Source organism: Trichoplusia ni, unplaced genomic scaffold, assembly GCF_003590095.1.
Source record: "Trichoplusia ni isolate ovarian cell line Hi5 unplaced genomic scaffold, tn1 tig00003175, whole genome shotgun sequence".
Classification (NCBI taxonomy): domain Eukaryota; kingdom Metazoa; phylum Arthropoda; class Insecta; order Lepidoptera; family Noctuidae; genus Trichoplusia; species Trichoplusia ni.
Genome location: NW_020800349.1, coordinates 11,242 through 36,154, shown reverse-complemented (window position 1 = coordinate 36,154; position 24,913 = coordinate 11,242). Strand labels below are relative to the sequence as shown.

Here is a 24,913-nt window from a genome sequence, read left to right as displayed (position 1 = left end):
ATAAAATGCATCAATGGCGACAATTCTTCGACCAAATATCTATAAATTCGCTTCAATGTGTTTCGTTTCTATGTTGCTAGTATTGACTTCGGTAGCTTTGTTCTCTACTATTTATAACAATGGCTTACCAATAGTCCATTTCTATTTATTTTCTTGGGTTGTTACTATCAGATGGCAATGCGAAAAGCCACATATTCAGAAAAATGAACCTGCACATTATAAATAAAATAATAAATTGTTTATTGAAAACACTTAATTATTTTATACTGTCCTTTATTTACATTGTCACAAACGGATAACTTAGTTGCGACTAAATTAATATAAATCTGTGCTTTATTCAAACAAATCGATAGTTTCGTAGCCGTTATGTATAAAGACAAGCATTTGCTTACTACGTCAATCGAAACGTTCCTATTAACTATTAATTAACTAAAAGCACTCAAAATTTAACTCTACTCTGATAGGAATAGGTCAGGTTACCAAACGCAAACGTAACTCGAAATGTATGCATAATGTTCGCGTACTGTGAGTAAGATTTACTATAGATCAAGCCGGGACATGTGAAAACGTTGCGACTATTCAGGCTCGCACGTTTGGCACGTTTGCATCATCAAATGAGTTTGCATTGTCCTCGAACTATAGAACAAGAGCCCTTCGGCGACGAAAGCTTTGCACACTTGTACGTGATTATTACGCGTATACGAGACTTACACGATTCGTTAAACAAGAGAGCAAAAGGGATAAAAACAAAACCTTGACAAACAAAAATCAATACTCGAACAACGTAAAAATAGATGTTCTCAAAAAAGGTTATATTCACAGATTTCAGTGGAATAGCCACTTACGGAAGGCTTGTAGAATTTAAGTTTATAACATTCATACTTGAATCAAAATGAAGACTTTCGTAGTAAGCGAGCAATATCGGAGATACTAAAAGTATAAGCCATAAAACATAAATTGCGTAGCATTCGTAGCAGGTGCTACGAAGCGTGAACGTTGGTTATTATCAGCGACCGGAGCCGTCCCAAAAACCCTTATCCTCTTTACCGTCTAACCGGAAACCGGAAAGCCCGTAGCTACTCAATGGGTTATCGTTGGAAATTGTGATTTGGAAAGCGTGTGAGCTTTACACCTCGTATTTTATATTTCATCGCGCGAGAGCTTTTAAGATCAAATGCGATTCAAAGTGAATTGCATCGAATTGTCGTGTGATTGAGTGTATTTTCAGCGGTAATGGTACATTTATGATGAAAGACTTCTTTAAAAATATACTCGGTACTTTTGAGTTTTCACCCGATATTTTTTAGTATCATGAAAGCGTTTATTTAGTAGTAGCTTTCTTATCAATACGCTACGGTTGCTGAAATTCCTCCACCAAAAATATGTGTCCTCCTAAAACGTAATAGATATTCGTCTTAATAATGTAGACAAAACATGTCCTCTCCGCAAAATGTTAATATAACTGACATACAGTTAGTGAGCGTGGGACGTTCGTTACACAGAGTAAACAACGTTTAATGTACAGGGTATCCGAGGCATGCACGGTCGACGTTCGCGCCAAACACCGCACCATTTTGTTTTGGCTAATTAACGTCGAATTGTCACAACCCCCTCGAGACCTTGTTAATGTAACACGGTAACAATTTTATATTTTATACAGAACACACGTGTATTATATTATATGTATGTATATGTGTACTCATTTTTATGTCCCGTGTCTGTTTTATCTGACACTGGAAAATGAGGCATGGTTTTATGGAGAATATTTTATTTCTTATGCGTTTCATAATTTTAAATGTAATGCGCAGAACATTAACGTCTGCCTCCAAAATACCTGTGTTCAACAGTATGTCACATTATTTTTTTTATTGAAAAGACGAATTTGGCGTTAAGCATGGATGTGGATGGATATAGGGGAAGAGGACGACCAAAGAAACGATGGATGGATTGTGTTAAAGACGATATGGCTGTAAAGTGTGTTTCTTGTGAGATGACGGCCGATAGGAAGGTATGGAAGAAGATGACATGTTGCGCCGACCCCAAATAAAATAATTGGGATAAGGGCAGGGGAATGATGATGATGAAAAGACGAATTTGGAAAGTGAAAATGCAAATAGTCAAATACATGTCAAAAAGAAGATATAAAATTAGCTTGTAATCGTAAATATCCATCTGATAAATATTTTAGTTAGTTGCTTTATGGAGCAGTAAAATTGGTTCCTGTTTTGTTGCTATAGCTTGTTTGCCTTGACTTCGTCATATTCTAACAAAAGAAAGTAATTTTTTAAAGTAACGAAGTTTATTTTTACTAGGTATATGGAGTAAACAGATTTGTTAATAGACGTGTTTAGATGGGCTAAATTGTACCAAGTGAGTCTATAAAATATATTATCCCTTTTACCTCAAACATAACTTTTACACTTCCTGCAGAAAAATCTCAAAGCCTGATAAATGGCGGTATAAATAATTCCTTTTGTACTAAAAACTTGATGTATGTAAAGTATCGCTGAATTCTGGTAACTCGAGCTTAGCGTTACGCGATAAGGGTACACAATTTCCAGGGCCATTTCAGGGTCAAGATTGGTCGCATTCCCTATGTATACCTAATAGAGTAGCCGTCACTGAACGTAATAAATTGCCAACATTTTGCTGTAATAAATGGCCTATTATGTAAGAAAGAAATGGTGTTTGTACGGACTTCGTAACAAAAACTATTCAATTTTATCTGGACCTTCGACTTTTTGTGGTTTTATTGCTTGCGATCTTTTTGCTGTCATAAAAAAGCAGCTTGTTCATTTTTTCACATAGTTCTCTGGGATGATGTATTTTGACACGAGGTTCCAACAAATAGTAGTACATTACTGAGGATCAACGGAGACCTACTTCTATTATATGTGTAATAGTAAAATCTACGTCTTGCATGGCTTGAAGTCTGTCCCACGGTGGGCGCCAATAAGTAATTTTGTTAGAGGTAAGTAGTGATTTGCTTTTTTCAACGCTCTTGTTCAGTTTATAAAAATGAAACCGATTCGGTTTCTAAAACATACCTTTTAAAAACATGTAGAGTTTATCATTTCTATTATACCTATTTTCTTAGACCCATGATTATTTAAATAAACTGCTTAGGACATAGACCTAAATAACAAATAAAATATATTCCTCATAAAAATAATGTAACGATAACTTTACAACAGCCGTTGCGATATAGTAAATACTTCAATATATACAATAATACATTGTAATAAAATATAGAGAAACACTTTACGTCTTTGACAAAGCAATATTTGATAGGTGTTTTGATTTACTGCCGGGCGCCCATAAAAGGTAGACCTCGTATAAGAGAAATAAAACCCGTTAAATGCTCGTTGACAGAATCAGGCTTATGTGTAGCTCCTTTAGTAGTTATTTTATATTTTATTTCCAGTTTTACCACGTCTATATGTCTGTAAGATTTTATGCCCATGACAAAATTCGTAAGGTAATAAACAGCTAAGGAATATGCTTATTAAGAAAATTTATAAGTAAAAAAATTTACGATCTTCCTAGTTATTTTACCAACGATGTTGGACTTCTGTTATTGAAATGAAACTTCTTCGTTGGAGTAAAATTAATCATTACGCATCACTTTTTTCAATCTTACTAATCTAATAAGAAGTATGGATATTAGAGAGAGCGTGGGTCGAGGGGCCATATTTATTTTTTAATAAGTGGCTTGTATAGGTAACCGATATGTTTTGTATTGGGAACTAATCTCAATAGACCTATTTTCTATAAAGGATAAGAGGTTGAGTTGAACGTAGGAGGCAAAGCACCGGATGTTTCAGGGCAAATTCTAAGACGCCTACGCTAGGAAGCCTTTACGGAGAAGCGGGCATTGGACTAAATTAGACTGTTTCAGTGAAGAAGGTATGGCCTACTCATAAGGTTGAATATCTAAAAAAATATTTTTACCTTTTAAGTAGTACCTTCGCAATATTACTAAGACTCCGGTGTCTGTTCGTGTGCCTGTCTGGAGATTATGAATAATGATATTTAGCAAGTTATTATGTATTTCTATTGCCGCTGTACAAATAGACAAATAAATAAATTTAAAAAAAAGTTAGATTTTGAGGCTGACCTCTTTTGATTCATTCTTTTTTCTTCTATCTATTTTCATGGAAACCTAAGTGTAGCGAGTCCTACTCGCATTTGATTGTTTTTTTTTTAATAATACTATTAGCATTTCCACAAGTCAGGTCCTTCATTAACAGAAGCGTAATTTTTCAGAGCGGAAACGACGCTACGTGGAAGTAATTTAATAATTTGATTAGTAGAATGACTAAGCAGGAAGTGTAGGCTGGTGAGTTTGATATTTTAATAATTTACGCGGAATGATTACCCTATCCCGTTACCCATGCGGTTGTGATATTTTAAAGGCTACCATTAAAGGTATACCATTAAGGTACGGGTATTGACTTTCAGGCCTTCAATAGCCTTCAAGGGAATGTTAGTAATTCGTTTTGGTGCGCTTTGTCGTCAAATTTTTTTAAGCACCCTCTATTCCCCTCTATTTTACTGTTCTATGTCATTTGCACGAATAACAATGTCAATTAGCTATTTTAAATTGTTTAAGAACGGTTAAGTCACGACCTCTTATCGGGATCGCCCCACTAGTTTCAGATGCAACTGAACTCCTTAATCATGAGCTGATTTAAAGGAGTGGTCGCAAGTCTAACCGTTCTTAAACAATAACCAATCTTTCACACAACAGTTATTGTAATACTATCCAACATTATTTCATAAAGGAGATATTTAATTGCACATTCGTTAAATACATACGATCAATTTAAAATATCGGACTATTTAAATTCATCAACGATTTCAGGCCGTAAAATATATGCTTGCAGTGTACTGATGGCGGTTAATAAAACATCGGGTATATTAATAAAACAATTTATTTATTTAAACTCGGCAATGTAAACTTACAAAATATGGTACAGACAGTGAATTGGATATTTGGCACATTTTGAGCCGTATCGAAACCCCTTTATCAATGAAATACAGTATTAATGTAACACATGCTTTAGGTAATGAATAATTTGTTACTTTTCATTAATCACTTAGTTTATTTTCAATTAACTATAACAAAAACATAAATACCATTAAAACTATAAACAACAATTCTTTCTTAATTTAAATTGTCGTTTCAGTAAAAACAAATGAACATCAGTTGTATTCGTCTAAATATTATTTCTACTTTGGCAGTACCATTGTATCGATTTATTTACATATTAATTTAATTGGAAATATTAACATTCTCTTAGTCTAATTAATGAAATGTCAATTTATTCTAATCGATTCATAGATATAAAACATCGATATACCTACTTATTCCGTAACGTATATCTCAATCCATATAAATGTATACAAGAGTTAAAAGTGTGTGGATTAGAAAATAACGTCAGACTTGCCAAGTGTCGGGAAACACCAGCGGGAATGTAAATATAGTAAATCGTTAAATTTGGCACACGATTATTTGGCAAAGGTTGTCACTACAAATCATGATTTCACCAAAGGAACTTGAACTATGTAAACAATATAAAATGTAACATTCGGTTCGCTTACATCAACAGCACTTAGCCTACACAAATAAGAAATGAATTTATTTACAATAATATATCGTAAACAACTACGCTACTTTGAGTCGACAACCGAACCTTAGAACCTTCAGATAGAACATTCACAGCAGGTGGTACTGGTGTTTATAGTTCAGTTAGCGGCGTGTGTGTCGTGAGAGCGTCCGCCGGGCTGCCTACACGTCGCTGGGAGGCGAGGCGGCGGGCTCCGGCCGCTAGTGCAGCTGGCTCTTGGTGCTGAAGCCGTAGTGCAGGTAGGGCGAGCCGGCGCCGTCGCGCGCGCCGCCCGGCCCGCCGCCGCCGCCGCCCGCGCCCCCGCCCGGGCACTTCAGCGCTGACCGCAGCTCCGACGCCATCTCCGAACACAGCGACGCCTACACACACAACTCACGCCGTACAGAACGCTCATACACCCACACATACATATATAAAATCTTTAGAATAACCGTACCTCCTCCTTCTGTTATCCCGGCAGCGGAAAAAACAAAACAAAGTGAGACAAGTTCAAGTAATTACAGTAAACACACTTGTTATCATAGCTCATTACGTGGTCAAGTCTGGTACCTACAAAAACAGTTCTAAATCATCAATCTAACTAGGACTAAGCTAAAACAAACAAAAACACATAGTAACAGTCGTGGTAGCTTCTACTTAATACTGTCAACAAACTCACAGAAAATAATATCACCAATTAATTTTAAAAATAAACCTAGAACAAAATAAATGTTTAGTTAGACATCGATATTAGCAAAATAAATGTAAACAGCATGCAGCGGGAGCGTCAACTAAAATCACATTCGTCAAAAATGTCGCTCAAATATTTATTTGTTGGACATTCCATCGGCAAAGTGCCATTTGCTATTTCAATATTTCGTAAATTGTACTGACGGGTTCCACTTGACACATGATAAAGTAATACCACTTTGTCAAATCAATCACAGTTGAAGCGAAAAATACGCTATTTTCAGCAAAAAAAACTCAATACTTAAGTAGGTATTTTATTTTGATGTATTAAAATGTTCTGCTCTATGATTGAACGCTAGAAAAATGTACTCGTTTATCTAGTATGGATAGTATTTGAAAGGACTCACTCTTTCGTCGACGGCAACTTTGCGCGACTTCCAAACAAACTCGCAGACGGCGATAACACAGGCGACGCCCATTCCGCCCATTAGTACCACAAACACGCCGCCGACGTTCGCCAGCCCCAACTCATTTGCCGTTGACGATGACTTTGATGTCTCGTCCTGTATTATAAATACATGCTATATACCACACGCGCCCACCCAACATCATACCCTATAAGCGTTTAGTGTTCGCTTCCCGAGAAATTCGATGTATAAGGAAAATCAGACGAGTTCTTTAGATGCCGCAAATTAATACGGGCTTTTAATAAAAATTCTGATCTTGATGTTCCCTTTTTAGTATTTTCATTAGTTGAAAAGTTATTTGGAAGCTAATAAAATGAATATTTAACGAAATTACTTGATAAAAATTTATTCTGATGGTGAGATGTTGTTGAAATGGGCGAAAGTCGTGGAAATATTAATTATATATTAAGATCAAGACAACATTGTAAGGGAAAGTCTTCGGAAACTCTTATAACACTTAAACTCCGCCGAGCACATCACATCGCTAGCTAACGACGTCGTTTTCCTTTTACTTACCCTACAAGACCCTCCGCCGCGTTTCTCTTTCCACCATTTTGTTTTCAGAATGTGCAATTTTCCTTCCTCTTGCAGTTTCAAAACAGCTCCGCTTATGGCCGTACGGTAAGGAGAGTCTAAACATAATTCGGCCGTTTAATATAGTCATGACGAGAGCACTTGAAATAAAATTGTGAAATACTCCAGCCCTATATAAAAATACTTTTGCGCATGTCGACAAACCGCGTCCGTAAAAGTTTATATTGGTATAAAACTAGGTACTTTTTTGTCGATACAGTTGTAAAAGTTTTCTCATTTATTCGAAGCATAAGTTGGTATTGTTATCTTTGGACTTTTGAGTTTGCTCGTTTTTATAGTTTTGTACAAATAATTGGGATGGAAACTTTTAATTTCAATTTGTTATTCGCATTCCGCTGGTACCATGACTACAAAATACGTAGCATTTTTACAAAAAGTAATTCCTGATGCTCGAAACACAATAGAAAAAATAAAAGACGACTTACTGGGCGGCATAGCAATCCCATATCCTTTAGAATCGAGCATCCCACCAACTTGTGTTAGATCGCAGTTCCTTTCAACAACATACTCGATGGTGGTTGACTCCATGAGGTAGGCATATGCGCCTTTGCCTCGTACTACTCTTTCTTCTCCTTCCTTGTTGCTTGTCGCGAATACTGATGGCCGGGCTGACTCCATAAAGGACCACATGCGTTGGTATGTTGAGAAGTTCGAGTCCTATTTCGTGAAAAAATTTAAGGACTAAAGTTTCGAATAAAGAGTTGAAAACATCTAACATCTCGTATCACTTATTAATGTAAGCACATTATGGAATGTAAGACGATGACCTGTTTTTGGCCTGTTATATAGACGATGCCCAGGTTATCCAGGGCTTATAAACATTATAATTTCAATTTCGGGCGTTGAACTGACTTATAATAATTCGTGATTAAAAACGTCTTTTATGTCTCACAGAATTTATTTTACAAGTTGTGTAAATATACATTTATACCGATTACGAAAATCCCAGTATATCTTTAAAAGCAATTTTTGGTAAACCTAGATTTGCGTCGGGAGTATAACACTTTACTTAAGTTAAGAACATACAAAATACATCAGTAAGCTCTGTAAAGTACTTAAGTGTTTTAAAACATTCTGGTGTTCTTATTCAGATCCTTAGACTTAGATACAGATCTAAGCCTAAGCCTGCGTTTTTATCGGGGATGTATAGTGAGGGATATCTTTTCAAGAACCAACGTTATCGCTTCAACAATGAATAGTAATGTAGTAATTGAATTTTGGCTAGGACAGATGTATCACAAGACATTAGCTAGCTGCACGCGACATGCTATAGTGCACAAGTGTGTTCGCGAATACAGGTGCACTCTCATAGCCCGATGGGACGGCAATCCGACGATACCGGAGATAGATCAGGAACACATTTACCCAAGCCTTTGAAACACGAAAGCTTTGATTTTTATTTCTAAAATGCATATAATATTTGAAAAGTCGCAGGGTGCCTTGGTGTTGAACTCGAGATCTTTGCCGTAACAGCCTTGAAGTCTATCAGGCTACCAACAATAAGCCTGTGTACGACTAGGTAGATAGAGCGATTGTATTCATTCGTAACTAAAAGAACATGGATTTATGAACTTTTTATAGATTTCGCTATATATTTTTTTTCTTTCAGTTGGTGAATTCCTTAAGAAGCGGGTGAGATTTAAAAATAATAAATTATTCAAGCAGGTCAGACAACACTCTTTCGGTACAAAAGTGCAAGTGTGTACCCGTAGCTTGCTAATGATGTTTTAAACTAAACTTATTCATACGAAATAATCGATACCACGCGTAATATACACCTTTTCTAATTTAAATTACTTACCCTGAAGAAAGCAGCAGTAGAACCTCCTTTCAACGCTCCATACTTAATTTTGGTCTGTTTAGCGAGATCTTCCGCGCTCTCAATAGGTGAGTCCATTCGCTCCACGGTAAGGAAGGCAGCCAGGTTGGCAGTGTACGAGGATATCATGATCAGAGTGAAGAACCACCACATACCTGCTACCATGCGGGTGGAAACCGCTCTGGTGCAAACAACATTGTATTAATACGAGTAACTAGGTTACATCACACAAACGAGCACTTACGTGTAAAATCTAAGACGCAATGGAGCCGATATGGAACTTTTGTATTCGGAAAATGTAGAATATTTTCAACGTCTCATAGCTACCCCATAGCTTCAGTGTTGTAGTGTCAATGCAGTCTGTGTTATCTCTAAGTTAACTAAATATTTATTTCACATTCAAGTTTCCATTGTAGTTATTTGAATGTGAAATCAATATTCTGTTTAATATCTAACAAACTTTGATGCAGCAAGCTGTGGATACTGCACAAGCACACAAGTCATGTCAGGTGCGATATCGTTTTCGTTCACGAAACTAGTTGTTTATTTAGCTACTAAATCAACTTTACGTATTTAGCTAAGTACTGTGAAATGGAAACCAAGGCTAGACGAATTGCCGGCACGTCTCTATTTAAATTGGACGCTCTAGGCGACTACCGATGCTTGAAATTCACAAAGGGCTGTGGTCGCTTTGAAACTAATTAGTAAAAGGGAGTTCTTCATCCAAGCTCTGCAACTGAAGGCTACATTTCCGTTTTATAATTACCGCGAGATTGCTCTTTGAAATATTTTTACCTATTTGTGATTTAGCTAACTGGTGACCTCGCTTAGGTCTTTATTGAATTTGTTGAATAAATAAATAAAATTGTCAGCCGTTTTTACTACTGTAGCGGAATTGTAACCATCAGTGGCGTTTGGGACTTACTTCGGCGCGATATCCGAACCTTGCTGCATCAAGGATCCGATAGTGAACCACAGCGAGTTCAACAGAGTGAACTGATTCTCCAGCACCGGCGGCTCGTCTAGGCAGTTCCTGGGGGAGTCCCACTCGTACGGGCTGAACCTGCGCCCAAATACTGCCTGTCATTCATTTACAATGCTTCTGTTGATCGTTTGCCAACCTACTTAGAGAATATTCAACACACGGAACCGGAGCCAAAGACGATGCCAGTTTACCAAAAATATTATAAAAGTTGGAAGGGCAGCGCATAAACTCCTGCCGTGTCTTTATTTTAGTACTTTGTAAATAAACTGTTATGTGCGCCCTGTGACCCGGCGCTTGGCAGCCTCTTCAAACAACTCTTATTGCGTTATCTTTGAACGTTACAAGAGTGTAATTAATTCGATATAGGATAAGTAACACATTTCAAAAAGGCGAGTTCCGTAATTGAAATTCACTTCCGAGTAAGTTGGCGAATGATTGAACGACCCCTCTTTTATGTTCTTCTTGTGGACTTCGCTGAGTTCACTATTTTTTATTACCAGAAATGAAACGCGTATTTTGAAATCCGAATCAAATTTTTATTAGTGTTTTCTTTTTCAAGATTTAACGAAAACCTGCTTAATTTCATTCCTGGTTGAAAACTGCTCTCTGGCAGTTTTGTACTAATAAAAGATAATTGTTGGGGGTTCGCTATATTATCTTACTTGGGCAAAAAGTCACAGCTTTGTTGCATGAGAGATCCGATTGCAAACCATAAACAGTTTGCGAGAGAGAAAATGTTCTCCATTTTTTCACCATCAGGAGAGTGCGTTTGATGCCATTCGTATGGAGTAAACCTATCGGATAAATACATTTAGACTGATATTCAGTATTATCAGGTTTCTCAGATATTCATGTATCGCAGTAAATGTGAAACAGATATTCCACAGTAGAACACACGTCGGTTAGTCCGGCGTAATACCAGCGGGCTGTGGATGCTATGAATATGAGCTTTAAAAAAACGAGAAATATATAGAGCCCGTACCTTGACTTTTGAAATCGCTGTATGTGGTGCGGTGTGCCAAAATAGTCAAAATTTGACACAACATGAGTAATGGTTTATTATACGTAGATCATGGTGACTAAAGTTTGTCTACTAGCACGTACCTGGCTAATATAAAGAGCAGCACAGACACACCGAGGTAGGCCGTTGCCATATAAATCCACACGTCGAGGGAAAGCGGCGACAGGAACGAGAACAAGTTCGGCGGTTGCTTAATTGGTTTGCGGTAAAGCACGGAAATACCGAGATTCATGAACGGCATTGTAAAGTCCACCACCTGCTCCCTGTTCCAACAAAATAATATAATGTATAAAACAATGCGCTTTCACGTTCCACAAAAGGCTACCAGCCAAATGCTAAGCGGAAAGAAAACAATACTGCGAATAAATACAAGCATTGTTTTACTCTCAACAAAGAGAACTCAAATATATGTATTATATCGAACACGTGTTTGTATAATTTTCATATATATTTTCATGAGTACCTGTCGTAGGTAATGGTGAGATCAGCGATGGCGAGGTCGGCCCGTTGTTCCAACAGTTCCCTTATCATTCCGTCCCACTCTTTAGTCTCCCGGTTGTAGGACCCGTATCGACCGTCAGGCGCCAGCTTGAATGTATAATTGAAGCCCAGAATTTTAGATATCTCGTGAATTAGATCAATGGCGTAGCCCTCGAATTGAGCGTTACCCGTGAGCTTTTCGCTGGCCTCTCTCCTCATACAATACGGCGAACTCTAGGGAATTAACAGATTACATATTATGTAAATGTGTTGAAAAAGAATTACTATATCAGTAAACAGAGTTTACATACTTGGGGAATACACGTAAAATGAATTCTTTAACAGCGAGCGCAGAGAAATGCGAGTGATTTTTTTATTTAAAAGCAGGTTTGACTGTCTCTGCGTTTCTGTTTAGAGCTTTGCATGTATCAAGTCATGAATACGGATATGTCTCGCATGAATGTTTTCTCTCTGGAAATATATTTTTACAGTGTGTCGGTCTACATAAATCCCCTCCTCGCTCCTCGAGAGAACATTCATATATATGTGTGATACGCTAATTTTGCCTTTGTGGGCCACGAGAGAGCAGTAAAATGTTTCCAGTAGATTAATGCCTATATCTTGAGTGTTATTTATTACTTACCAAAATTGTTGTTACAATGAGCGTTTTGTTCTGTAATATTTCAACTATTTGTTTCTGGTTCTCGCCGTAGGATCGCGTGTAGTTGACTCCCTCAGACGAGTTCCAAGTACCAGCTTTTTGTAGACCGTCCCTTGTTAATTCAATTATATCTAGAGTGAAATCGCTTCTGAATCCTTGATGGTCAAACTTTATCACTCCGGTTAAACCCTTCATTTCGACCTGTTCATTGAATTAATGTATTTGTATCAGTTTCGTGAAAGTTCTGAGACACAAAATTATTGTAGTGTAACTGCAAAGTGTCGGGATGGATGGAAGTTATAAGTAGAAAGGAATAAAATAAATAATATCGCTTGTTAATTGGTAGTTATACTATTAGTCATCATTCTATCTATTCGTGTTACTTTTGGGTCAGTGTCTGCGTCAGTAATTAGAACATAAACGGAGACAATAGCGTAGACATTATTTGTCACAAAGACTCCCGGTAATGCCTATAAAACGAGAAATCCAGTGGCGTTGAAGCTGAACACAACTGTAGCAGTTAATCCGTCAACGCTCACGTTCCAGCACTTAATCCCACTATGTTGGTAGCAGCTTTGTTCAATGACCACTAAACTTCTTTTATTTTTCGAACTCCAGTGCGCTTTAAAACGGAATTCGTAGTTCGTTTGTTTATGGATATGCCTTTGCTTTAGTTTAAACTTCATATAAATACATCGTTTAACAAAACTAGAGACGTTTCGAAATTGCTTGTACTTTTCAAGTTATTATACAGGGGAACAAAAATATTTTAAGCGATATTATATCCCGACTATTTTTTCTTCAGTACTATGTTGTAACACGCTCTATAATAAATGATAGAGTAACATTACTCACAATTTTCATGTAGTTTATGAGGCTATATCCATGGGGCCATGTGTCTTCGGCCTCACAGGAAAGCGGCCTCACGTCTATTTGTTGTGACGTATCAAGATCATGTAAGGCTTTGGCGAACAAATGGACCGCGTCGTACATTAGTGCCGTTTCCGTCTGCGTACATGGAGAATAGTAGAATAATTTTCAAAGAAATGTTTAGAAAAGAAAGTGTTATAGCTACCCACGTATAGAAAAAAAAATAAAGGTTATATTTTAGTGTATTCTCACCTTAATAAAAGTCATGTTTTCCTGCAAACAAACAATCAATATCAATATGGCACTGTTTTTCGTTTCCTTGCACAAATATGTTTATCATTGGCATACATACAAATGGGTGATTACCTTGGCGGTCGTGTGTCCCAGTTGTAGTTTACGTCCTTTTCGGGCTTCGTCGTAAACCCAATCCCGTACTACTCTTTGAACATCAGCACGTTCCGGGTCAAGTAATCTTATTGCAGTTATATTTGTGCCGCCATACTTGAACTCTTCCAAATCTACGCTGTGGAGGTCCTGTTCGCAATTTAAATTAATGAACTGAGAATTTTGGCCCAACACTTCTTGAACTTTTTATAAACCTTTTATTAATAATAAAGCCACTATGTAACCCCATAAGTACTTACCAAAGAAGTGATCAGATAACTATGGTAGTCGGACATCATTCCTATTTGTTGAGCTTGTTGGAGCACATCCCTAATCCTTTCCGTAGCACAATCCAATACTATGTGTGACTCAGCCGAGTTCTTTATTTGTTTCAACAACGGCCTGCAAGGAAAAGTGGACTTAAAGACTATTGTCTTAAGAGAGTAAATAGATTGTTTTTCGAAACAACACGTACCTGTAATCATGAGAATCTGGCAGTTGTCTTACTGCAACAGGCAGTTCGGACGGTCCGTGAGCTTTGAGCAACTCTTGAAGACGAACTAATCCGTCGCTGTTCTCGTAAACTATCGTAAAGGATTTCCATCCCCATGCTCTCACTAAATCCACATAAGCCTAAAAATGTACAGTTTTTGCTTTTATGTATGAAGGCTATGGGATTATTTGGAAATCTTTTTTTTAATACTGGCCAAAAAGAGTAAAAAACGGTGAATGAATATTTGATGATCTTACTATAGCAGCACGTTTTGATACCTACTCTATGTTTTGTTGATTAAAAATAGTGATTTTGTGAACAGAGTTTTGATCATTGTTCTTGTTGCGTTTTGTTCCCTTTGTTTCGCATGCCCGTGCCTGCTGCTCAAATTGGATCGATTTATTTGCGGCTGTCTATTGTCTGGTCATGCGGTTCGATGGACAATTTTGTTATACCTGTCATTGTCTCTGCATAGGTACCATAAAGCTATTCTCGGACTATTGAGAAATGAGTATTTAAAGTTTGCATTAAAAGCTTACAGTGTTATATTTAAAAACTATTTAGGTTGGTTGAGCATAGATGTATAAGAATTTATAATGTTATTATGGAAAACTGGCAGTGAACATAGAATGTAACATTATTGCTATAATATCTGGCTTTTCCCTTGAAATATTGTATCCTACAGGAAAAACATTTTTCAATAAGCGCGCTTACATTTACCAGGTAGAACCGATTAATCCTCGCATGTAACACTTCGCAATTAAAATGATTAAAAAATAAGTTGTCTGAACCATTTCTATAACAATATATAACCTTTCAGTTCATATTTCAAATATTTAGTGGTATTTCTTTTATTACTTGAACTTGCCAGATTTTTTATAATGGGTTTTGCTATACAGTTTCAGAAAATGCAGTATTTATTAGATGAAAACTGTGAGTGAAATGTCACTAAGTGTAGTGTAGTGCACTATCTAGATTCGACAACAGCAAAAGCGAACTTTAAGAGTTCGTGGCACAAAGAGGAGTGACATCGCAATAGCTGCCGAAATCCATTTGAATTTCGTGATCACGGTGAATTCATGCGCAATGCACCTAATCTAATCGATCTCTCTTGACTTAGATAGAAATGCCGAAGTATTTCCATTTGCTTCGGATTATACAAATTTTAAACTAGTAATATTATTTTTTCACATTTTGAAAATGTATTTAAATTTTCGATCTAAACTTATATTGACGGAAAAAATCCGACAACCCGTTTTTTTTATACATAACTAAAAACAGGTTAGTTATACAGAGAGAAAATCCCTGCTTACACGATTTAAATTTTATGAGCATTCTTTATGTTTTATTTTTTACTGGCGAGTACAGGAATCATAAATTTGTCTTTGGATAAAATGGAATTTAAAAAACAAGAATAAAAAGATGTACTTACTCGACTCAACGCAGCCGGGTGCGGATAAAGGTTGACAAGACAGGATTCTCGTCGTGTTCGGTAATCCCACCTCGTTTCCAAATGTGGTAGCTCCATGGTATCACAAATAGACTGGACGTGCGCCGCCGCTGGAGCCGACTGGGGGCCAAAGATGGCCGCCACTCCGCTACGCAGGAGGTGACATACTGTACAAAACGAAAATTGATTACTATCAGCTAGAAGAAGTTCCTCGACGACTGAAGATCAATCCAAAAATCTCTAGTATCTACAACGCTTAATTATATTTTTGTGAAAGGGTTTTCCTGTAACCTGCTTGATTTGTAGGGATATCAAAAGGATGACAAACATAACTTAGCATACTGGCTAAAACTTGCGATTATTTGGTTTTTTTTTTGAAACAATAAAATGAGTTTTTTTACCAAGTCCCTTGGTACACTCTGCGTATAGTGCGCTTTAAAATTTTTTCTTTGCTGATTATCAGTTTTTTTAACATATATTCTATTGCGTAACAAAAAAACATTAAAGCCTCCATAAGAGCACAACAAACAATTAAAGAACCATGTTTTGTATTCGCATATTCGTATAATTGATATGGTGATACAATAGGACGAAACGGGTGTATCTGTAATTCGTTTCCATACGGGTATTACAAGTGGCGCAGAGGGTTTATTTGATTGTGTTTACATCACGTTCCGTTGATGTGTTAGGGTTGGGCACTTCACTGCGTTCCAGAGGGAATCTCGATCGTCATACCGGAATGGTATACATTTATTTTTCGTTCATCAATTGTTTTTTCAGCCATGTTATTAAGATGGACTGTATTAGTGGCTGTTTTGTTCGTTTTGAAAGATAAAAAAAAATGTATGATTAAATAAATATAGGTGCATATTATCCTGACCCCACCCAGTAACTATTGGCAACAGACATTACCTAAGGATGCATGAGATATAGTAGATATATATAGGTCGTATTATTTGGACGTTTTCTTTCACCTTAGTCCGTACCAACTTAACTGAAGCTTGTATTGGGAAAAATATGAAAGATAGCAAAAATGGTTCCGAGATGGGATCCTTACTGCACTCTCCTCCAGACAAAGGGATATTATAACGCCGATACCGTTGTTCAGGATCAGTAGGTACTATACTATAGGGAATACATGCCGAATAGTGAACGAAACTCGATGTCAAGCCTTATGGTGTCTCTGTTTCTCATGAGACCGAAACGGTGACTATGTGTACGCGTGTATCTATATGTTACATACTGCTAAGGGACTTGTAGGTACGTATGTGTGAAGTGTGTTGAAGGATACAGAGTCGAGTCAATAACAGACCTTCTACAATAAAACATTGCGATTAAAACCATAAAAAGCGGTACTTTTATCTAATCAAGTATTGTTATATCTATCCATTAGGTATTGATTTACATAACATTTTACTCACTTGTAATGTTAGCACTATTACAAGGACTGTTCAAAAATGTAATGTGTATTGTACAGTCGTAAAAGACTTAGATATCAATGATTTACAAATAGGCCGAGTGGTCGAGGTTACCACGCCAAACCTACAGAGCGTGTGTCGTGGGTTTGATCTCCACGCAGAACAAGCATTTGCGTGATCCACGTATGTTTGTTTTATGTATGGGTTTTTATGCAAGTGAATGTTTTATTATGAATCTGAATGATGGTCCATAGTGCCGGAGTACCGTTGTTCAACATTTATTAAAAACTATTTGTATTTTGAAAAGTCTTCCTTGATTCTACATACCCAAACCATTTAATCAAAATTTTCCACCGACCAAAGCAACACCGTGACCAATAGCGTTGCCGCCCAAAATATCTATCAATACTCAAAACGGGACATGAATTGCACGAAAAGTATCACGTACAGTCATGTTGTCACGCCACTGTAAGACGTGACCAAGTAAAGGTGGGTTACTGACTGAGGGAGCTTTCTTACCTATTTATCTGGTCTTCACATTAACTAGCGAATTTGTGCTCATTTCCACGTAGTGACTGCACGAATATTCACTGTGTAATATGTTACGTTACACTCTGTAGCATCGGTCAGTACCGACCTTAACGTCACTCGCCCGTTTCAAAGACGAGTGTTTCCGATTTTGCCCCAACAGCAAAATGTAGCATTGGGGTAAATTGGGGAATTATTATCAGGAACACATTAGTTAACCATAGTTATAGTTATAACAGACTGGTGGTTTGTCGAGATTTTTGTGCTTAAAATATTCTGCACGTCATAAATAAGAATATGGAATTAGTAGATACTATTAGATATAGTATAGTAGCAACTACCTAAGTACAAAAATGACTTTCCTTTAGTGATAAAAAATCATATCTCATTTTTGATGTGAGAAAATGTCTTAAATATAATTGGCTAAAGTTTTGTTTATATTATAGTTTTGAGTTTGTTTAAAAAAGGCGACTTGAAACCTTCCATAGCGCGGGGTAACTTATACAATGTTATAATTGTAATCGAATTAACTTATTACTGAAACTATGCTCATCATGTACTGCATCTTACATCCCACTAAAAAACTAATTTCTAATATAAAAATCTTGAAGTATGCAATATTACGGAGCGTTTTTGTGCAAGTGGTATAAAGAAGATCCATCCATCATCATTATATAAAGGGTGAGATGGATATGAAGAAACTTGGGGTGATATATTATGGTGGAAAGATTATGGGTGACGGTGACGGCCGATAACGTCGTAAGCTGCACCCCGCTTTGAAATTTGCTTTCCTTTATAACTAGGTATAGTTAGCAACGAAAATGGAGGTACGTGGAATCCGACCGCTACCTCTGATAATTATGTGATTGTTGTCGAAGCGTACTAGCTATCGAAGCTCTGTAAATCCTCCACAACTGACTGTTTTACTGTAGTGGCCGTAGACCCATAAAATTCAATGAGTGATTTTGGTATGTAGGAATCGAAACGATTTTTTCAATGAAAATGAGGATGATATCATCATTAATCAATTGTTCTGTTGCCTTGAAATTCAAACATTATATTTCTTAATTTTTTTATTAGACGATAGTATAAAATAATTAAGCGTATTTTGTGGTGCTTACTTTTTCTTAAACTCCTGTCACTGACTGTACCTACAAAGTTTGCTATAGAAAACTGAATCGTCTCATGGTGATGGTTTGCACTGATCGATCGGGAACGCAGTTTTATGAAAATTACTTTACTTTTGCAGAAATGCAATTAAGTAGTGTGCAAATTGAATTTTAGTCGATTGTTATAAAATGTGGACGTTATGTAATGTTACGTCAAAAAAACGAGACCAAGAACTACATATATAATGCATTGATTTTTTTTAATATTTAGAATGAGGCCAGAAAGCGGTCGGTTCGAGGTGCAACGGGATAAGGGTATCGTAGAAGGTTCTGAGAAAAGTTGGACACTGAATTCTAGGACAAAAAATACTCTCAATAGACGTTAGCGTTCACAAAAATGCTAGGTACTCAATAATTTTTCCTATAAAAAATACGAAAATTTAAATACTATACCTCTTTTGGACGCATGGAAGCTGTCTTGCGGCGAGATGGTCTCCACTTGCGCGAGGAGCTTGGCTCGCGGCAGTACCGCCCGGTCGGCGTTCACGCGCTCCACCGCGTACCGAAACGCTACCTCTTGCTTGTCATCCTCCGGATGGAATAGACCACCTGTGTAGAATGTTAAAAGTATTAGTTAAATATACCAAGAAATATTATACGTGTGAATGTAAGTCTTGTGTGTCACGATCATCATGAAACTTGGTACAAATATTTGTGGAGGTATTAGAAGAAATATAGGGTTCGTTTTACTCGAAGTAAAAACACGATTATGCTTTACAGCGATATAAGGGCGACTGCTAGTGTGTAATACACGAAAAACAAAAACAAAATAGCTCCGTATAGCTTCTGTTTAATTTATGTTAGGAAGCGAATCTATTTCATCACTCTCATTTAAAATCTGAACTGGCATGGTTACCCCACCCAACCAATGACTTCATAACCTAAGAAACGGCAATAATATAATAATTAAATGATAGACAAAGAATAGAACTAACTACATAAATGTTGTTTTATTCGAAAAAATATAAAATAACTTCAATAATCCAAGCGGGGGTTGGAACGAAAAGGTATTTCTATCGAGACGTCGTAATTTGAATGGAGAACGGTGTTCCAAATTATAATTCCATACTGGACTAGACTTTTACGCAAAGAATATTTTTTCAATAGCGATTTTCTATTACCTCTGATAACATAAGGAGCTTTCACAATATCATTTTCATAAAATAACTAAAGTTAGATAAGATATTTCGCGTCTAACATAACAGTCTACCGAAAATCTGTCTAGCTTTTATTAGTACTTAATGTAGCAGAAGTCTATTTTGACAGAAAACATAGATTATTATTATCAATCATCTGCGTTCTACTTAGCCGTAACATCTCAGTCTGTCTGTAAAGTCCGACACTTGTAACAATTCGAGTGATTGACGACTCATTGGGGACAGTGACAAACTGATTGCGATTGAAATTTCCTTGCAGCTGTGGCTTATTGAAGTGTTTCTTCATATGTTTCGCTATTAGGTTATCCGTACTAATTTAAGAATTATTGTTGATGATAATTTATTGAAGAAGGAAAACTATAGAGCATTATGCTACGAGCTTTAAAAGCGGATAGTGGATTCCAAGTTAATAATGATGGCATTAGTCCACAAGCCTAAAATTTCAAATAAAATTTAAAATAAGTGATTTATAGATATCAGGCAGGCCTGCATGGTTTTTCTAGTTCAATTAATACTCTACATTTTAATTCGGCTTCTTTTTTAAGGGCTTTGTCATTGGAGAAAACTTAGAGCAACAAACTCACAGTAGAACGCCTGCTCTCAACCATAAGTTACTACAAAATTAATTCGCACAAATAAAGAGCACAAAGTAAATTGATTGTCGAATATCACGTACATCAAACTTTGACGACAAGTACTTCTAGAAGACTTATACGTATTAAATATCAAACGAACTTCTGCGAGTTACCTTGGGTCGGTGATCTGCCCCTAACTGGTAAAGTTTGTGACTTCAGATAGGCTGATATTTCCTCTTATTGGGTTTGAATGTTAATATAATATTCTTGATATTTTATTCAACTATTATTTCAATCGAGATGAAGATAAAATGTGCCGAACTTTATTGTATAAAATGTAGGTAAATACCATTTTAGGTTGACATGACTTTGACGTTGATTTTAAAAATATTTTTTGTGAGCTGAGTGTTTTATTCTAATAATATTATGAACTTGTTACAATATAATATTTTACATATAGGGATCCTAATGATAGCAATATAGTATTTAGACTTAAAACAGACTATTAATATAACAAAGTGAGCGGTCACAAGTGTATCGAATAAGTGGAGAAGATTTTGCATCACATAACACGGTTCAACATACCTTTAAAAAGTAAAAAAAAAAACAAGTACTTGACTAATTTGCGCAAAGGAGATGACGAAGTATTTAATAAGATAAACTTATAAAAATAGACTAACTAAGTTACTCCAAAAGTGAGCAGTTTTCGCAAAATTTCATGCTCAGTCTGTTCCAAAATGCAGACGTTGGGTTGCACAAACTTCTGAAAACTTCATTATACTGCAGAAAAGTATCTATTCAATCTTTCATTCAATAGACAATTTAGTAAATTACGTAGATACTAAATAGGGTACTAGATAGGTAGGGGTAGGTTAATTCTTTTTTAATCTCTCACGTACTTTAATCAACACTTTTTTTATGACCTAATGTTTTTTTGTAACCAAAATGGTTGTGATACAGTGAATTGAAGTTTTATGAAAGTCACACCTTGCTTCAATTTTTTTATTTATTTTCAATGTATACTACAATGTAACCAGTAAAAGAAGATTCTTTATACTTATGGTGGCAAACAAGAATACATATCTATACTAGCTGTTGCCCACGACTTCGTCCGCGTGGTTTAGTTTACCATAGCAGCGCCATCTATTGATTACTTAGATACTCAGCCCGGTCGAAAGGTATCGACATCTGTTAGAATCAGTTGTAGTTAACAGATAATTGTGACTGTCAAATAATAACAGACAAATAATTATCAATAAATTAAAATTGCGACTATAATTTGATATTTAAACTATCCTATCTCTCAAGTTGGATCGAACTGCACATGGTGTGCGAATTTTATTATAATCAGTTAAGTGGTTTACGAGTCCATTGAGGACAAACATTGTGACACGAGATTTATATATATTAAAGATTTTCGTATGTATTTATGACCTAACCGATTGTCAAAAGAGGTCTACTTTACATATCCTGTCATTAAAACAACTTTACTACACGCTTAAATATTTGCAGGCTTTCCATAAATTGGTTGTAATATTGTAAGTTTAAAAAGTTCACAAAGAAAAACAAGAACATTGAGAGAATTAAACCAAGCAAAAAAATACAGAACAATTAAAATAAATGTTACGAAGATAAAAACGAAAAGCAAATTAATCTAGAAAAACGTTTCTGCTTAAAGGACGGACTAATTATATTCAGATCATTACTTTATACATTATGGAAATTTAAACGGCTTTTAAATAAAAATCTTCACTGAACCTAGTCGTAATTTATCGCTTACTAGCTCTTTTCAGCGGTTTTATCCGCGTGGGGGACGGTTAAGGCTGCTAAAGCATAACAGATCTTTGACGCAGACGGATAAAAATTAACCCTGCATGTTAAGTTGTTAACCCGAGATGTCAGTTACCTCTGTGTTATTGAAATTGGCCTTACCGTTTGAGTTTGAAGAGGTGACAAACATACAAACACACTCACATCTTTCTCAGTCTCAAACTAAGCGAAGCTTGTATTATGACCGTCGTAATAAAAATACGACCATGACTACTGATAAAAATACTTCAATATTTCTAAATACAAACATAATATAGATATTTCACACCCAGACACAGAAAAAAGATCGTGCCCAAAAATTTGTCCTGGATGGGAATCGAACCCATGACCTCCATTATAGCAGTTAGGGTCACTAACCACTAGACCAACATTACAGGTCATACGATTACTTTTGAAACCTTACCTATTCGGATAGTATCAGGCAAGGCTGACAGATGGCCGAAGAATAGAATAAGGAATATCGCTTTCGCCCCTCTCATCCTGCAACAAAAAGATAATAATGTTATTTTTATTGACAACGAGATATAAACGTGGACTCGAGAATGATCGATTGTGGGCCAGTGTGTTCGATTTCGGAAACATTGAATTTTTGTATGATCTCGGTTTCTTTTATTGTATATGGACAATAAAATGTCGAGTGATGTATGTCTCTTTGAGAATTGTCGTATCATAAAAATCAAGCTTGTGTCCACGTGCGGGACAGAATTGTTTAGTGTTTAGAAGTAAATATTAGATAGGAAAAGTAGTAATAGGAGTAGTAGACGGTAAAGCGTCACGCAAATTTGGAAAATAATTTTCGTATCTTCGACAAAATTTAAATTGTTTCACAAAAACATTCAGAGATAGTGAAGCCTAGACTAATTGACTGATATCAAAGGTTACCAAGTATTTTTTAGTGTCAGTAATAATTTTTTTTATATATGACCAAGCATAACCCCTAAGTAGTAATTCCATTCCTTTTATTAGACATGGTATACCTTAAGGGCGTTCTCGTAAAAGAAAACGCTATTCTCTGTGCACTACCTTTCTTTTGTTTATGACTGAGAGCTCCAAGTATCATAGCTTTGCTTTTGTAGCCGGATCTATAGGCTTACCAGTAATCTCTACCTTCAACCCTTGACTAAATAACTAGATAATAATTAAAAGATCTGAACTGAACTATGAATCAAGTTCTTTTCTTGCTTTTATAACAATTAAGTCGTTTTTTATATTAAGACTTCTACTTTTTAATTATTTTGCTCGTGTAAAGCCGTATATAGAATTAATTAAACCAGTAACCAGTACTTTTACAATAAATGAATTGTTAAACAACTCAAATTCTATGATATTTTATTGCCGTCATTCCTTTATTAAATTTAAATGAAAATTATAATAATTATTAAATGTTGTGAAAACTTAGGGCCTTTAATATGATAATTGCTAAATAAAGTCACGAAGCATATGACCTAAATTGTAAAATCCATAACCATTGCTGTTTCACAATAAAATACAAAATACAACGTCCTTTCAACAAACCAATGGTGTGAGAATTAAGTGTAATCTTAATACGACAGAGTTAAGTGGTACGTGATTGCGTTAAATGCTACAAATGACAATGGGACTCGAGTCAACGTTTAAACGACTTTGCGCAGTTTGCGAAGGTTTAACAGGATTACCAACCGTCTCTAATTATCGCTGGATGAGTATAGAGGTTTTATTTTAATACGTGATAATCCCTGCAAGAAGGGACATTATAATATGTTTGTTGATTTTGTATTTTTGATACTTAGTGTTCAGGGATTTGAGACTATTAGTATCTAATAGGAAGTTGTGTGGTCAGTATTGTTATGGGGTATGGTTTGGTAATTGCAAAAATAGAGCTTATGGGCAGAATGAATTAGGTCTAAAATAAGTTGAACGGTCGAGAAAGCAAACCGATAGTATTCAGTTGTTAGCGTTTTTCAAATGAGTCTCAGATATTCAGATCACCAAAAATCAATAATGTAGGTAGAGTAAGTATTACATTAATCGTTAAAGAGTTCAAAGACTAGTAGTAATGAAGACTGACACCACGAAGGTACTTGAGGCCAGATATCACGTATAATGATTAATAGATATTATTATATTAGGACATATTTAATAGCAGTAAAAAATACACGACGTCCGCTCATGATCGACATTCAATTTTTCTATTCAGGTACAAAACCCGAAGGAAAACAGCAATTTCTTATCATAAATCTTATTAAACAAAAATCCATTTTGGTAGCGAAATTGAATTCATTCCAAATTGTAAATAAGTACATTAATAGGTAAGTATGAATAATACCCATCAAACCAAAAAAAAAAAATTTTAAACACTGTTATGCTCTTGACAAACAGCAATAATGGAAACTAAATATTGGAAAATATATAAACCAATGAAAAACGTTACGTACCATCCCCAAAACAGTTGAATAAAGATCTTTGTCAGTCGTTAAAAGATGCCCAATAATTGATTCGAAATTGAATTTGAAAGCCGCAAAGAAAGCGAATCGAAAAAAAAAGTAAATGGAAACCAATAGTCTTTAAGCGGTGGACCGTTAAAAATGGTACCACCGAAGACGTTAATAATCCCCCAGTTTCCAATTAGCGGGTTCTTCATTTGAAACAGAATTAACAAAACGTCGAAGAAACGAAAAGTCTTAGAATTGTATCATTTGAAGCCGTATACATAATTGAGTAGGCACTATGTCCA

General features: G+C 36.0%; 1 protein-coding gene across 5 annotated transcripts; it reads right to left on the bottom strand.

Moving 5' to 3' along the window:
* Positions 1–5,198: 5,198 nt before the first annotated feature.
* On the bottom strand, positions 5,199–23,202 carry LOC113507813 (glutamate receptor ionotropic, kainate 2). 5 transcript variants are annotated; one of them, XM_026890740.1, is made up of 18 exons: positions 22,604–23,202; positions 19,032–19,187; positions 15,506–15,690; positions 14,056–14,213; positions 13,841–13,982; positions 13,563–13,730; positions 13,449–13,469; positions 13,182–13,334; positions 12,309–12,527; positions 11,649–11,899; positions 11,269–11,448; positions 10,827–10,958; positions 9,162–9,360; positions 7,786–8,017; positions 7,283–7,398; positions 6,707–6,862; positions 6,067–6,075; positions 5,199–5,989 (listed from the first exon to the last, which is right to left on the bottom strand). In XM_026890740.1, exons 1-18 carry the CDS (start codon positions 22,869–22,871, stop codon positions 5,831–5,833), a joined length of 2,904 nt encoding a protein of 967 aa, XP_026746541.1. In that variant the 5' UTR covers positions 22,872–23,202; the 3' UTR covers positions 5,199–5,830. The 5 variants fall into 5 exon arrangements, with proteins under 5 accessions (XP_026746541.1, XP_026746540.1, XP_026746543.1 ...); XM_026890739.1 differs by lacking the exon at positions 10,827–10,958 and adding an exon at positions 10,105–10,242; XM_026890742.1 differs by lacking the exon at positions 6,067–6,075.
* Between the last annotated feature and the right edge of the window lie 1,711 nt (positions 23,203–24,913).